This window comes from Rosa chinensis, chromosome 3 (genome assembly GCF_002994745.2).
Source record: "Rosa chinensis cultivar Old Blush chromosome 3, RchiOBHm-V2, whole genome shotgun sequence".
NCBI lineage: Eukaryota > Viridiplantae > Streptophyta > Magnoliopsida > Rosales > Rosaceae > Rosa > Rosa chinensis.
In genome coordinates, this window is record NC_037090.1 from 3,761,326 (window position 1) to 3,775,692 (window position 14,367).

The window sequence follows — 14,367 nt, forward strand, 5'->3', positions numbered from 1 at the left end:
AAAGCATTGAATGAGATTAAAAATGAGTTTCTAATCACATTCTAAGAATCACATAAGAATGAAAATCACATTAGGGGATTGACATATCAATTCCATACCCCGATGATGTGATTTAGAACATAGTGTTAGAGAAGGACCGTATTGTATTGTAATTCCAATTGAATAGGTTGTTTGTCATTCTACATTAACTAGGGTAGTCATGATATGTTGCAAGACGTCACTCATGACTTGTGAAGTCCCCGAGGATTAATAAACATTTATAATCCTAATAATAAGGGAGAATCAAAAATGGAGTTTTTGATTCGTAAACAAAATAGAATGGTTTCTATAAACTTCACTGCCTTGTTAATTAATTAGAACCTAAGAGATCGCACACCATATAAGTGGATCATTGAGATTGTATATGAAGAAGATTAAACAAGAGTTGGTTATGACCAAATAATTAATTAGATTTATTATTTGGACATAATTAGGATTTTCGGGTAAAACCGAACCTATTGGGCCTAAACGATTGTCGGGTTTTTGGTGTGGACTTGGGCTTCACTAAATGAGATTTAAATGAAAGCCCAAGACACATTTTTAGTGCCCAATAACAAGTATGGACCAGCCAAAATATTGGCTTTATGAAAGTCAATATTTTCTTTTAGTAATTGGAGTTATTTCCTATTATATAAAAGTGAAAGCATGGACAAAGAGAATAAGTGTGTCTCCACACTATTATTTTCAGATTAGAGAGAGAGAGAGAGAAAGAGTTCTTTCTTGGTCCATTACAAAATTAAAGGAAAGAAGAACACTTGCATAATTTCTTCTTTTCTTTCATCTTTCTTCATCTCTTGATTCACTTGGTGAAGATCCTTAGAGGCCATATCCTTTTGTGGCTTTACTTGTTACATCAAAGAGAAGATTACAAGCACAAGAAGGAGTACAAGAAGGAGTTCTTAATCCAAGGTGCTTCAAGGTGGAGGAAACACACACAAGGAGAGATCAAGGAGAGGAACTTTGGTGGTTCACTTGGATCGGATTAAAATCACGCTCCAAGGGTGAGTAGAACATAAACTCCCTCTTTGTTCTTCCTTACTATGCATGCTATGTTTATATACATATCACAATAAGCCAAGATCATGGGTTAAAGGAATGGATTTTATGTTTAGTTAGTAGTTTAATGGTTAAACTAATTCCGCACTAATTAAAAAGTTTTGAAATCCATCCATTCCTTCAGTAAAGACCACTAATAATTCTTATACATAAAGTTCCAAACCAAACATTTCGGTACACGAAATCTGAAACTCGACCCACTATCAGTACACGACGTCAATTTTTGACACCAAAATGTCCATTATGCCCTCAATTCTTTTTTTTAATAATTTTTTTTTCTGTTTTTTTTTTCCTTCTTTGTTATCTCTTTCTTCTTCCTACTTCCGGGCTCACTCCCTCGCTTCCAACGCCGCCCTTGCCCTCCTATTGGTGAGATTTATGGTCCTACAACTTATATTTGTAACTCAGCCAATATTTAGTCATGTGAAAAGAAAGAAAGAGATAAAAACGAAGAAAGAAAAAAATAACAGAAAAAACGAAGGAAAAAAAAAACGAAGGAAAAAAAATAACAGAAAAAAAAAAATTATTAAAAAAAAAAGAACTTAGGGCATAATTGACATTTTGGTGTCAAAAATTGACGTCGTGTACTGATAGTGGGTCGAGTTTCAGATTTCGTGTACCGAAATGTTTGGTTTTGAACTTTATGTATAAGAATTATTAGTGGCCTTTATTTGGTGTACTGTTTGAGAAATTTTCCCTTTTTTTAATTATATTCTAAAACTACCTATGTTTAATTAAAATAAAATACCTAAAACACTTCCTTGCATAGACGTACCGCCACGTTGCACGCTTGTCTTAACTAAAAATCTCTCGTGACAGTTAATGATAATTAAGCAATTAATTTTTGGTAAACAATAATTAAATTGGGAAGGGAACAATTTCCAAGCAAAGTCAGCGTTTGGTAAACCTACAAGAAGATTAAAACCGCCTTTGTTGAAGAGACCGGTTTCTTGTACGTTTTGCTTGCTAATACATCGAACGGGGCCGATTTTCCCGCATGTGTGCAAAATAAATAGGGAGTCAAACTTCGGCGAAGAATCGTCAACCGCGCACGATATCACTCCTATATATAATCTCTGCTTCTACCCGTAGCTAGAAATTTAAAAGGCGCGAAACCAAACTAGAATCTTGTGAGAAAGAGACGAGACGTTAGGGATTTTTAGGGTTTTTGAATCTGGGAGAGAGTCAGAAAACTAGAAGAAGAAGAAGAAGCAGCCAGAGAGATGGGAGGGTGTTTTTCTGACGTGAAAGGTGGCAAGCAGGCCGTCGGTGGGGCCCGTCATCAACAACAGAGACCCATCAACAGCGACGCCGTTGAGCTCTTTAACCGCTCCCGAGGGGTTTATCCACTCTACACTCCGCTCGAGGTAACCTACATTTGCCATGGACATGGAATGTTGTTTAATTTCCGACTAGCCATAATTTTACTGTTGCTTGTTGATTTAGGCATTTAAATAAAACCCCAGAACATGATGATGCTTCTTTTTTAATCCTAATTCAATTCCTCTATTTTTGCTGGGTGGTTGTGGGTTGATCTACGTACATTGTGTAAAGGTTGAAACTTTCGAACAAGGTTGGTAGAATATAAAAACAGATGAACAACTTTGGCGCCCAGAACACAGAATTGGTTGAACTGTTCTTGTACCATCTAGTAATCTCATATTTTATTAGCAGCCTATAATTTTACCTGGTGAAATTTTTCGTATTCTTTTTATATTATAATCTCTAGACACTTTTTTTAGCCAACTTAAAAAGAACTTTAGATTAAAGTTTTCATGTTTCTGGAAAACAAAGACGGCACGATTCTTGATTATAGTATTGTTATTCTCAAAACTCGTAATCTCGTATGGCTTTGTTCAACTTAAAAAATTTCCAACTGTTTACCATAAGATAATGGCTGTATTTGCCTTGTAAACAACCCAATTATGTGACATCCTGTTTAATTTATATGCATTGGTGTTTTACGTGTTAAGCTGCATGTCGATTGAATACTGCATCTCATTCACCTGTCTGAAAAATGCCTACAACATACTCTCAGAAACTGGACATTAGCAAGATTCTGATTATCTTATGCCATTTTGACTTGAGAGCACAAGACAAAACCCTCAATTGATCTTAAAGTATTGTTTCTCACTTGGAGGTATGACAATAGTCACAATAATGTGCTACTCCACCTAGCTTGAAACAGCAATGAACCATTAAGCTGGACAATGTAATGAAGCTGTAATGGACTATGAAGTATACTAGTCAATATATAGTTTACCATCTGGTCTTCTATAATTCATAAATTAAGTGTGTGAAGATTATGAATAGTTTAAACTTTGGTATACATTTGATGGATGACTTAAATCTAGTGTCTCTGCTTTATTAATCACTATGAGCTTTTTAAAGTGCATCAATGGTTCTCTTATTTGTAGTTGTCTTCATTTTCACATATTTTTCTAGTTGAATCTTCTGTTTCCTTCTTTGAAATGTAATGTTGGATTTCTTATCTGTGTTGCAGTTATCGCTGTCATCAACTAACTTGCTTGATCGTGACATTACGTCAAAGGTATGTTTATATATCCATGTCACCTTGAAATATAGCAGCAATTGAATTATAAGCTAAAGTTTAATCAGCATTTTTCACTCTGATATAAGCTAAAGTTTAAAGTTTAATCAGCATTTTTCACTCTGATGTTTTCGCTCTGATAGTAATTAAAATACTGCAAACTGTAAGAACACAACATGACTACATGAGCATGACCTGTTTATCTTGCTATTGCTAAAACTTGTTCTGTTTGATATGGTTCTATGTTATGTACTTATATGACATTGAACATGGGTACTCTGTCATGGTGAGGAATAGTTCTTTTAACATCTGTTATTTTGTTTTAGAGTGATCCCATGGTTGTGGTTTATGTAAAGAGAGGAGATGGTAAGCTAGAGGAACTAGGTAGAACTGAAGTAATATTGAATAGTTTGAATCCAGCGTGGATTGAGAAAATTACAGTTTCATATCAGTTTGAGGTTGTGCAGCCATTGATGTATGTTTCTCATATTTCTTTTCTTAGATGCATATCAGTTGCATTGGTTTCATTAGGCTACTTGCCTGACCTTCCTTTTTTCTTGTTTTGTGTTCAACCCAGATTCCACGTCTATGATGTCGATACAAAGTATCACAACGTAAATGTAAAGGTATTACCATGTCTTCTATCAAGGCTTTCGATAAACACAATTCTGAATTGTTATGAACTACTCTGCTTTTTTTTAAGGTCTACAATTTTTACAATGAAGGTGTAGTAAATTGCATATTTCTCAAATAAAATGAAATGGCGAGAAATATACATAGTAATTAAACAACCTTAGGAAGCATAGTGTGTATATGGCTGGGCATAGCATTAGGATTGTGGACAATTTTGCAAACCCTAGGAATAGTATGGAACTTAGGACTTCAGACAAGATGGAAGCAACAGATAAACAAAGCCTTCAGGTTCTTTGTCTTTTGCTGTAACTGACCTTTAAATTTAGCATCATGGTGGGAATGAAAACCTTATGCAAACTCTATTGAAGGCAGAATTCACTTCTTAATCATCTCATTGTGTTGCATTGCAGACACTGAAGTTGGAGGATCAAGAATTTCTTGGGGAAGGCAGTTGTGTTCTTTCAGAGGTAAATTACGTTCAAATAAAGAGAGCTCATCGATATAGGTTATTTCACTGAGCTGGTGCAGTATTTGCGAAGATGGTGTAAAGATCAATATTGTTATTGTTATTATCAATTTCTATATTTTATATTGCAAAAATGTTTTACAATCATTTGCTAAATATATGCTAAGGTATATATTGTGTTTGTGAACTTGTTCTCTTCTAATTGCAGATAGTGACCAAACAAAGTCGAAGTTTAACCTTGAATCTGCATAGCAGAAGTGGGCGTGGAGGTTTGAGAGACTTCGGAACACTCACTGTCCATGCTGAAGAAACTATGGCTTCAAAGAGTGTTGTTGAGATAAAATTCCGCTGTTCCCAGTTGGAAAACAAAGACGTCTTCTCTAAAAGCGTACGTGTTATGAAACCAGGTCTTAAGATCTTTTTAGCTGATACATTCCTTTGTTTTTTTTTTTTTTGAAATTCTTACATTTCTTTTCAACTTCCTTACTATAGGATCCTTTCTTAAGAGTATCTAGAATTGTTGAGAGTGGAGGTTCTGTTCCAATTTGCAAGACTGAAGTGGTGGATAACAATTTAAATCCAATCTGGAAACCACTATCCCTGAGTATGCAGCAGTTTGGAAGCAAGGTAAGCTTGCCAATTCTGCTTACCTGTTAAATACGGCCATTAGTTTGACAAAAAAAGGTAGAAAAATTCATGAAACTTATATTGGGTGCAGGATAATCCATTAGTCATCATGTTCTTATTGGGTACTTATTAAATTATTGGCAATCATCTTCTTTTTATTTTTAACACTTTTTTCTTAACTTTGTATTTTTGCCTATACAAGAAAGACGACCAACCTTTTTGGATTTACCACTTTGTCCTATATAGGAAACTTCAAAAATCAGTGGCAGACCTGGAGAGATTATACAAAGAAAGAAGTGGGGTGAATTTCGTCATTCCATCTTCTCATGGTCATGAAAAGGTGTTTATTCAAGCTTGCACTCCAATCCATCTACTTGTATCATACATGTCAATTTACTCACTGTTTCTTTATAATATGGTGTTGTAGGATTTAAAGGGTCAGTTGTTTGTGGATCAATTTAATGAAAAGCAGCAGTTCAGCTTTCTCGATTATATTTCCAGTGGATTTGAGCTTAACTTCATGGTTGCTGTTGACTTTACGGGTAAGCAATGTGTGGTATTTTCAAATTGTTTATCATTTCCAATGTGTTTGCATGCCTTGATACTGAATTTTCTTACAGCTTCAAATGGAAATCCTCATCAACATGATTCATTGCACTACATTGATCCGTATGGCCGGTTGAATTCTTACCAGCAGGTTAGCAATTGTGGTGCTTTAATAACGACGAGTTTTTTAATGTTTTTAGTGATTAATGAAATGTTTTGTTAATACAAGGATGTATAAACTCCAGACAGATTATAATCTCTACATAAACAAGAACAGAGAATATGCATAACACAACAACATTGGTCACGCAGTGAAAACCTCAATCGAGATCAAAAACACTGTGGGGCTCTAACTCTTGAGAACCCAATGATTCACTAATCAAAACAGATTACACATTTAACTCTGGGATTGCAATGACTGCTGCAATCCTTACTGGACAGACACACCAGTTGTTTTACAAACTGTTTTCAACATGGAACAAAACAGAGCAACAAAGAGACGACTCTTTTACAACCAAATGATTGAAACTCAAAGCTGTTTATATAGGAGGAAGAAGGAATTCCATTCTGTCAAAGTTGCTCGAAGCTTGGTTGGAGTAGGGCCTTGTGCTTCGGCAAGATAACCAACTAAAATGAGGAACCCTGCTGCAATTGTCTCCCACTTTGATCTTTGACAGCAAGGTTTCCATGAAGATGAACAAGGCCACCTGTCTTTGATAGCAAGATATCCATACTTGCAATTAAACAAACTATCATACTTGGTCTTTAAGTTCATGTATGAATGATCACCGGTTGCTTGCTTCCCACTATCATTTTAGACAGCAAGGCCTCCATGATTGAAAGTCGATTCCTCCTTTCTTCTTTGACAGCAAGCTTTCTGTGAGAAGAAATGGAAAACAACGTTGTCATGTTCTTTCTTTTCTCTTTCATAGCATGTTCTCCACGAAGGAGAGAAATAGAAAAACTGAAAACCCAGATGCAACTCCCTTTTCATTTTGGTTTTCAACAGAAGGAATGGTCATGTGAAGGAGATGGAAGTGCACAACAGTGACGAGAAAGACCACACGTGAACCTGTAATATTCTTCTGCTTTTGGTCTTTTGACAACCTGATCACCACAAACTAATTAAACAATCTTTCATGCTTAAAAAGCATGTCTCCCACATGCTAGTCTTTTTCTTATGTCTTCACAGCAAGCCGTGGGAACCGTACTTGCATTTGATTAATTAAACATACTTCACCATCATAATTAAACAACTTATCATGGGCTGCACATGAACGTGAAGAAGACCCATGCATGACTCAAACCAATTTGACAGCATTTTCTCCTCAATACAATTAAACAATCTTGCATGCTAAAATAGCAAAAGCCACCATCTCATGTTCAGAAAGCAGAGCATATAGAAATATATAATTAAGATCATCACATGGCTTATGAATACTTTTGTGGTTAATGGAATGCCAACAACACATGTTATACTAACATGTTTCTAACAACATGCAACACAAGATTTGTGCCTTCGTAATGAAATAACCTTAGGTGGTTTCTTCTGTGAGTATTTTAGTGGTATGGTCTACAAATGTAATCAAGTATATTATTTGCAGGCAATAACGGAAGTTGGGGAAGTCATTCAGTTTTATGATGCTGATAAACGGTTTCCTGCTTGGGGCTTTGGAGGAAGGACAGCTGGAGGACCTGTATCGCACTGTTTTAACTTGGATGGAACTGCAACTGGCTTTGAGGTAAATCAAGAGTCTGGTTCCTCGCATATGGCTTTCTACTCTGCTTTGCGAACTTCTATGCTAACCAATATTTTTCGTATCTTGGTGATTGTTTCATTTATTTAGGTTGAAGGAGTTCAAGGCATAATGACTGCTTATGCCAGTGCTCTACACAATGTTTCTCTATCAGGACCCACTTTGTTTGGCCCAGTGGTTAATGGGGCTGCAGAGATTGCTGGCAATTCTCTATTCCACAACAACAATAAGTACTATGTGCTAATGATCATAACGGTAAGAGATGGATGATTTTTATTTGCAAGTTTTTGTTTTATGTGATCTTTGTTATTTTAATAACATAAATGCTACCTTTTATAGGATGGGATACTTACAGACCTGCAGGAAACAACAGATGCTTTCGTGAGGGCATCTGATCTTCCCCTCTCAGTTCTTATAGTTGGAGTAGGAAGTGCGGATTTCAAACAAATGGAGGTATGCTTTTGTTTCTTTTTACAAGTCATCACTTTCTCCTTATGGTACATATGTCGGTTTTCACAACTAGAATTTGATTTTTTTTTTTCGCTTGAATGCATGTCTGAATCTGTATTTGGCAGATTCTCGATGCTGACAATGGACTGCGATTGTCAAGTTCAACAGGTCGTGTGGCTACCAGAGACATTGTACAATTTGTTCCTATGAGAGAAGTGCAGAGTAAGTCCCAAACATCTCTATTTTTACTCTCCACAGCATTCGTCATGTTTGAATATTGATAGAATCTATTTATTCGCAATTAAGACAAAATTCATTGTGATTCTAACAGGTGGGCGCATTTCTGCGGTTCAATCGCTTCTCGAAGAGCTGCCTGGACAGTTCTTGAGTTACATGCGCTGCAGAGACGTTATGCCTCTCACTGTCCATGCAGCCCAATCATCTGCTCCACAACTTTAGAATAGCACAAGCACAGCATCGTGAAGCTTTCAATGTAGTCGATATTAAACGCTGATCAGTTTGTTAGGAAATTAATCTAGCAAATCATCTATTTAAATATATATATATATACACACACACACATTCTGTACATAACAGTTTCCTTTGTATTCCTAGATTGTAGTTAGCATTGATAGATGATAGCTTGATCATAGGAGAAACTAATTTTGTAGCCAAAGTCTGCTTGTTGTATATGTACATCGATGACATCAATGAAAACTATTTCAACCAATTCTTCTTCTTTCATGGTATCAGAGTAGGACTAAAATCCTGATTCCATAACTGCTGCACCTTGTCTCTCGTGCAACAAGATTTTCTTCTCATTCCATTGTGCTCTATATCTCGTACAACAATTCTCAATCTTGTCTCCATGGGAAATCAAAATTTCAAATCATTTTTCATATCATTCTGATCATCTGGTCTTGGTGATAGTGTTCAATCTGGGTCGACCATGGTGCTCTAATTCACAAGCCAATGCTGCTGTAAGATTGCTTCCTGCAGCTAGATCGTTGACAGCGGGACGACGGATCACATCTCTTCATCTCCTAAATTATTCTCGCATAAGAGTAAAAATTGTTCATTGCCTCCTGTGTTATTACCTAGCGGAGGGAAGGCTAATATTGTTGCAAAAGGATCATTGCCTCTAAATTCTATGTATTACCTACGTGATGTTTTGTGTGTGCCTACATTCAAAGTTGATCTATTATCGGTCAGTCATCTGACAAGGGGCTTGAATTGTTCAGTGACATTTTTTCCATATTGGTGTGTTTTGCATGATCTGGCTACGAGGTGGACGATTGGTTTGGGTAAGCAGTGTCATGGATTATACTACTTGATGGCAGTGGCAATGAAGAAAGCCTTGACCAATTCCCATTCTTCACCAAACCATCGACCAGCCTGCAACCTCACAGTCTCATCTACCGATCTTTGGCATAGCCGTTTAGGTCATGTTTCTCATTCCCCTTTAAAATTCATTGCTAAGAATTTCTTAAATCTTTCAATTTAACTTATTGATGCTTGCCCTATTTGTTCTTTGGCTAAGCAACATTTGAAAAACCCTTTTGGTGTTAGTTCTATCTCATCTGAAAAACCATTTGATTTAATTCATTGTGATATTTGGGGTTGTTATAAACATCCTTCTATTTTTGGTGCCTATTATTTCCTCACTATCGTTGATGATTACACAAGATTCACTTGGATTTTTTTAGTGAGACACAATGATGAAGCACAATCAATTTTGAAGCGATTTGTCAGCTATGTTTTCACACAATTCACATCTCGTATAAAAGCTTTTCGCAATGACAATGGTAGTGAGTTCCTTTCACTTCTATCCTTTTTCAATGACAATGGTGTAATTTTTCAACATTCCTGCGTTTACACGCCCCAACAAAATGGGGTTGTGGAACGCAAACATCGACACATTTTACAAGTCGCTCGAGCTTTGAAATTTCATGCTCAACTCCCTACCCAATTTTGGGGAGATTGTGCACTTCATGCCATTCACATCATTAACCGATTGCCTAGACCTCTTCTTTCCTTCAAAAATCCGTTCGAGCGCCTTTACTCGAAACCACCTCCTTATCATCATCTTCGTGTGTTTGGTTTTCTAGCTTATGCTACCAATGTCCACCCTTCACACAAATTCGATTATCGTGCTATGGCTTGCATTTTATTGGTTAACTTGTTGGCCAAAACTTACAAATTATACAATCTTTCAACCAAAAATGTTTTCACCTGCCGGGATGTGCTCTTTCATGAAAATGCTTTTCCATATGCATCTGCCCAGCCCATCTCTTCTATCTCCCCTCTAGCCCATTCTCACGGCCCAATCCCTCTTCCCATACATGACCCAACATTATCCTTTGACTTTCCTCCTATCTCACCCTCATCTTCTCCCAATCTCATAGTCGCGTCTTCGTCTCCTTCCAAATCGATCGCACCAAAAGAAATTGTATCAGAACCCACGACCACCATTCCAACCCCGCACCAGACCCTTTCTTCTCCTCACAATTCCACCCCGCACTACCATCCTCTCCTCGTCCAACACTTCAAACCTTTGCCCGCCGTCCCAAAACTCCAGCCTCACCAAACCCGATCAATCTCTACTAGTCGCCTCCTCCGGCACTGCCTTCCCACTTGCTCGGTCCTTCACCAGAAACTCTACCCAGACACAGCTCCCTCACCCACTAATTCCCGTCCGAACCATCGACGCCGTCGTCCCCGATGGCATCATCATCACTAACCCCTCCACTCTCGCCAGCCCCACCAGAGTCTTAACCTGCTTCACCTGAGCCTCTTCGTCGTTCCAGCCGTATCCATAATCCATCGGTGAAACTCAAGGATTATGTCTGCTCCCATGTCACACACGCTTGCTCTGACCAATTGACTTCCTTACTTCCAGGTCCGACCAAAGGTACACACTATCCTTTGGCCAATTATATTTCCTATCACATATATAAGCCTGCACATCGTTGTTTTATTGCTCAAATCAATAATGTCACAGAACCCAGGTCTTATTCGGACGCCGCCGCTCATCCTGAATGGCAGAAGGCAATGCGTTCCGAATTGCAGGCTCTCCAAGCCAATGGCACTTGGACTCATACCTCTCTTCCAGCGGGTAAGACACCAATTGGATGTCGATGGGGGTATAAGATTAAGCACCATTCTGATGGTTCCATTGAGAGGTACAAAGCTCGATTGGTAGCGAAGGGATTCACTCAATTAGAAGGTGTTGATTATCAGGATACCTTTTCCGCCACTGCGAAGATCATCACAGTCCGTTGTCTCCTTGCCTTGGCCACTACTCAAGGGTGGTCCCTTCACCAATTAGATGTCAATAATGCCTTCCTTCATGGCGATCTTAATGAAGAGATTTACATGTCAGTGCCGCCAGGGCTTCGGAGACAGGGGAGGAAAACTTGGTGTGTCGATTACATAAATCACTGTACGGTTTGAAGCAAGCATCTCTACAGTGGTTCAAAAATTCTCAGAATCTATTCAAGTTGCAGGATATGTTCAATCTCGAGCGGATTACTCTTTATTCACCAGAACACAAGGCAAGTCTTTCACTGCCCTCTTGATATATGTCGATGATATTTTGATTACTGGAAATGATGCTGTGAGTATTGCTTCAATTAAGAAATTCCTGCATAGCCATTTTCGTATTAACGATCTTGGTGATTTGAAATATTTCCTTGGCATTGAGGTATCTTCTTCTAAGAATGAGATTTTTATTTCCCAATGTAAATATGCATTAGAAATCATTGAGGATGCAGGATTGTTAGGTGCGGCACCCATTGATACTCCTATGGAGCGAGGTTTGAAGTTGTCTGATAAAAGTGATTTACTCAAGGATCCAGGTCGTTATAAGAGGTTGGTTGGTAGATTAATATATCTTATTGGTTCAAGGCCGGATATTACATATTCTATGCATGTACTTAGCAGATTTATGCATAAGCCTCGTATGCTTCATATGGATGCAGCACTCTGTGTTGTGCGTTATCTTAAGAATGCACCTGGCCAAGGATTGTTCTTCTCCTCAAATAGTGATTTCAGGTTGCGAGCCTATTGTGACTCGAATTGTGCAGGTTGTCCACCCACTAAAAGGTCTACCACATGTAACTGTGTCTTTCTTGGCCCCTCATTGATCTCATGGATATCAAAGCGTCAGACAATAGTGTCGCTTTCTTCAGCTGAAGCAGAATACCGTGCAATGATAGGCACTTGCTGTGAGTTGACTTGGCTGGGATATCTTCTTAGAGACTTGAGAGTATTGCATCGAGAACTTGCATTGTTATACTGTGACAACAAAGCTGCGTTGCATATTGCAGCAAATCCAGTCTTTCATGGCAGACCAAACATAATGAAATGGATTGTCATTACATCTGAGATAAGATTCAAGATGGATCCGTTGCTACAAGGTTTGTGGGTTCAGCACACCAATTGGCAGATGTCTTGACTAAAGCTTTGGGAAAACAAGTCTTGACTAAAGCTTTGGGAAAACAAGTCTTTACTCCTATGGTTCGCAAGTTGGGAGTGCAGGACATCCACTCTCCAACTTGAGGGGGAGTGTTAGGAAATCAATCTAGCAAATCTTGTATCTAAAGTATATATATTCTGTACATAACAGTTTCCTTTGTATTCCTAGATTGTAGTATTGTTTAAACTTTGGTAATACATTTGATGGATGAGTTAAACCTAGTGTCTCTGCTTTATTAATCACTATGAGCTTTTTAAAGTACAGTTGAAAGGGCAGTACTAGATTGAAAATCCTTTACCAGGAGAAGTTGAAGGGTGAATTAACTGTATCAACATTTTACTCCATGAATCTTCGCAATAAGTTTCGAAAGGATTAAGGATCACTTCAAGTTACTCGGTTATACATTTTCTTGAATATTCTCGATGAATTGAAAAGTTTTCTATCAACCACCGAGTATTCAAAGTCTGTCCTCGCTAATTTACACTCAAACGCACGAGCTTTGATTCAAATCGGTGATCTACACTATTCTCTCCTCTGATTATAAAATGGATACGATTTTATGTGCAGATGGATCGGAGAACTGACTTACTTGGATTGACTTTGACGTCCAAGTCGGTCCAACTTGTTTCCGTTGCAATGCTTGAATAGATTCCCGAGTAATTCCACAATACTGATCAATCTTGTTGGAAAATTTCTAATATGCCTGGGAATTTCCCGCCAATTTCAAATTAACATGGCTCTAAAGACCATATCATGTTGACTAGAACGGATATTAGTTTCATATCTTGTTTTGTTATTGATTCCAGTTTGTTGGAATACTCTCATCCTCGACTATTCAATGTAAATTAATGTATAACATCATTCATCCATGTAGTTCAATGCAACTATGCAAGCATATATTTTCCAAGCAACTCAAATAGTAATGGGAAAATGAAGATGGTTTCCCCATTAGGCACGTTGATGCGCTCTTGGGAAGCGCATAATTTAACCCTAAAATGTCGTTAGTAATATAAGTAAATAGGGATCGTTCTATCCGGGGATTGAGGGTACACTTGTAATTGTGAAACAAATAAAGAAAAGTATTATTTACAAAAATAAAATAAAGAATATAAATATATACAATTGTATAAACAAATAAAGAATTAAAATAATAAAGTATTATTTACAAAAATAAAATAAAGAATAAATATATACAAGTAAACACAAATAAGGGGGGATTAGGATTCTTAAAATTAAAATTAAAATAAATAAAATAAAGAAAACGTAAAAACATATATACAAGGGTGGAACGCAAGGAACAAAGATCAAAATCAATTCCATGTAATCAAATTCGATTCAAACCCTATAATTGTTCTTCCAAGTCATGAGAGAGGAGTTGATCATGTGAAACATTCGAAAGCAAATGATTTCCCATATTTTACTTTTCAATGCTAATTAACCTAAGCGAAAGCACCTAGATTAATCCTATCAAACATGCAATCAAACCCTAGAAAGCTAGTCAATCATGTCATGTTTAACGCATTACACATAGAGAAAGGCTATCAACTCAAGTGTACAACTTAGTATGAATAAGTTCACCTAATTGCAATCCTCTTCAATTGAATTCGATTTTTGTCCAAAACCTTTACTACTTTGATTCAAGTTTACACAAAACGAAAAGTCGATTTCATGTTCTTAAACCTAGCACCAATTACATGCAAATCCTATAAGTGTCGACCCAAATAAGATAAACATATAAAAGTTTTCTATCAAGCAAATTCAATCG

The 14,367-nt window shown here is 37.3% G+C and overlaps 1 protein-coding gene across 1 annotated transcript; it reads left to right on the forward strand.

The window, feature by feature from the left end:
• The first annotated feature begins 2,115 nt into the window (after nucleotides 1-2,115).
• On the forward strand, nucleotides 2,116-8,855 carry LOC112192049 (protein BONZAI 3-like). Its single transcript, XM_040516608.1, has 15 exons — nucleotides 2,116-2,462; nucleotides 3,599-3,646; nucleotides 3,973-4,121; nucleotides 4,224-4,272; nucleotides 4,690-4,746; nucleotides 4,954-5,133; nucleotides 5,238-5,372; nucleotides 5,575-5,712; nucleotides 5,800-5,914; nucleotides 5,993-6,069; nucleotides 7,523-7,660; nucleotides 7,766-7,930; nucleotides 8,015-8,128; nucleotides 8,251-8,347; nucleotides 8,457-8,855. Exons 1-15 carry the CDS (start codon nucleotides 2,319-2,321, stop codon nucleotides 8,582-8,584), a joined length of 1,734 nt encoding a protein of 577 aa, XP_040372542.1. The 5' UTR covers nucleotides 2,116-2,318; the 3' UTR covers nucleotides 8,585-8,855.
• Nucleotides 8,856-14,367: the final 5,512 nt, after the last annotated feature.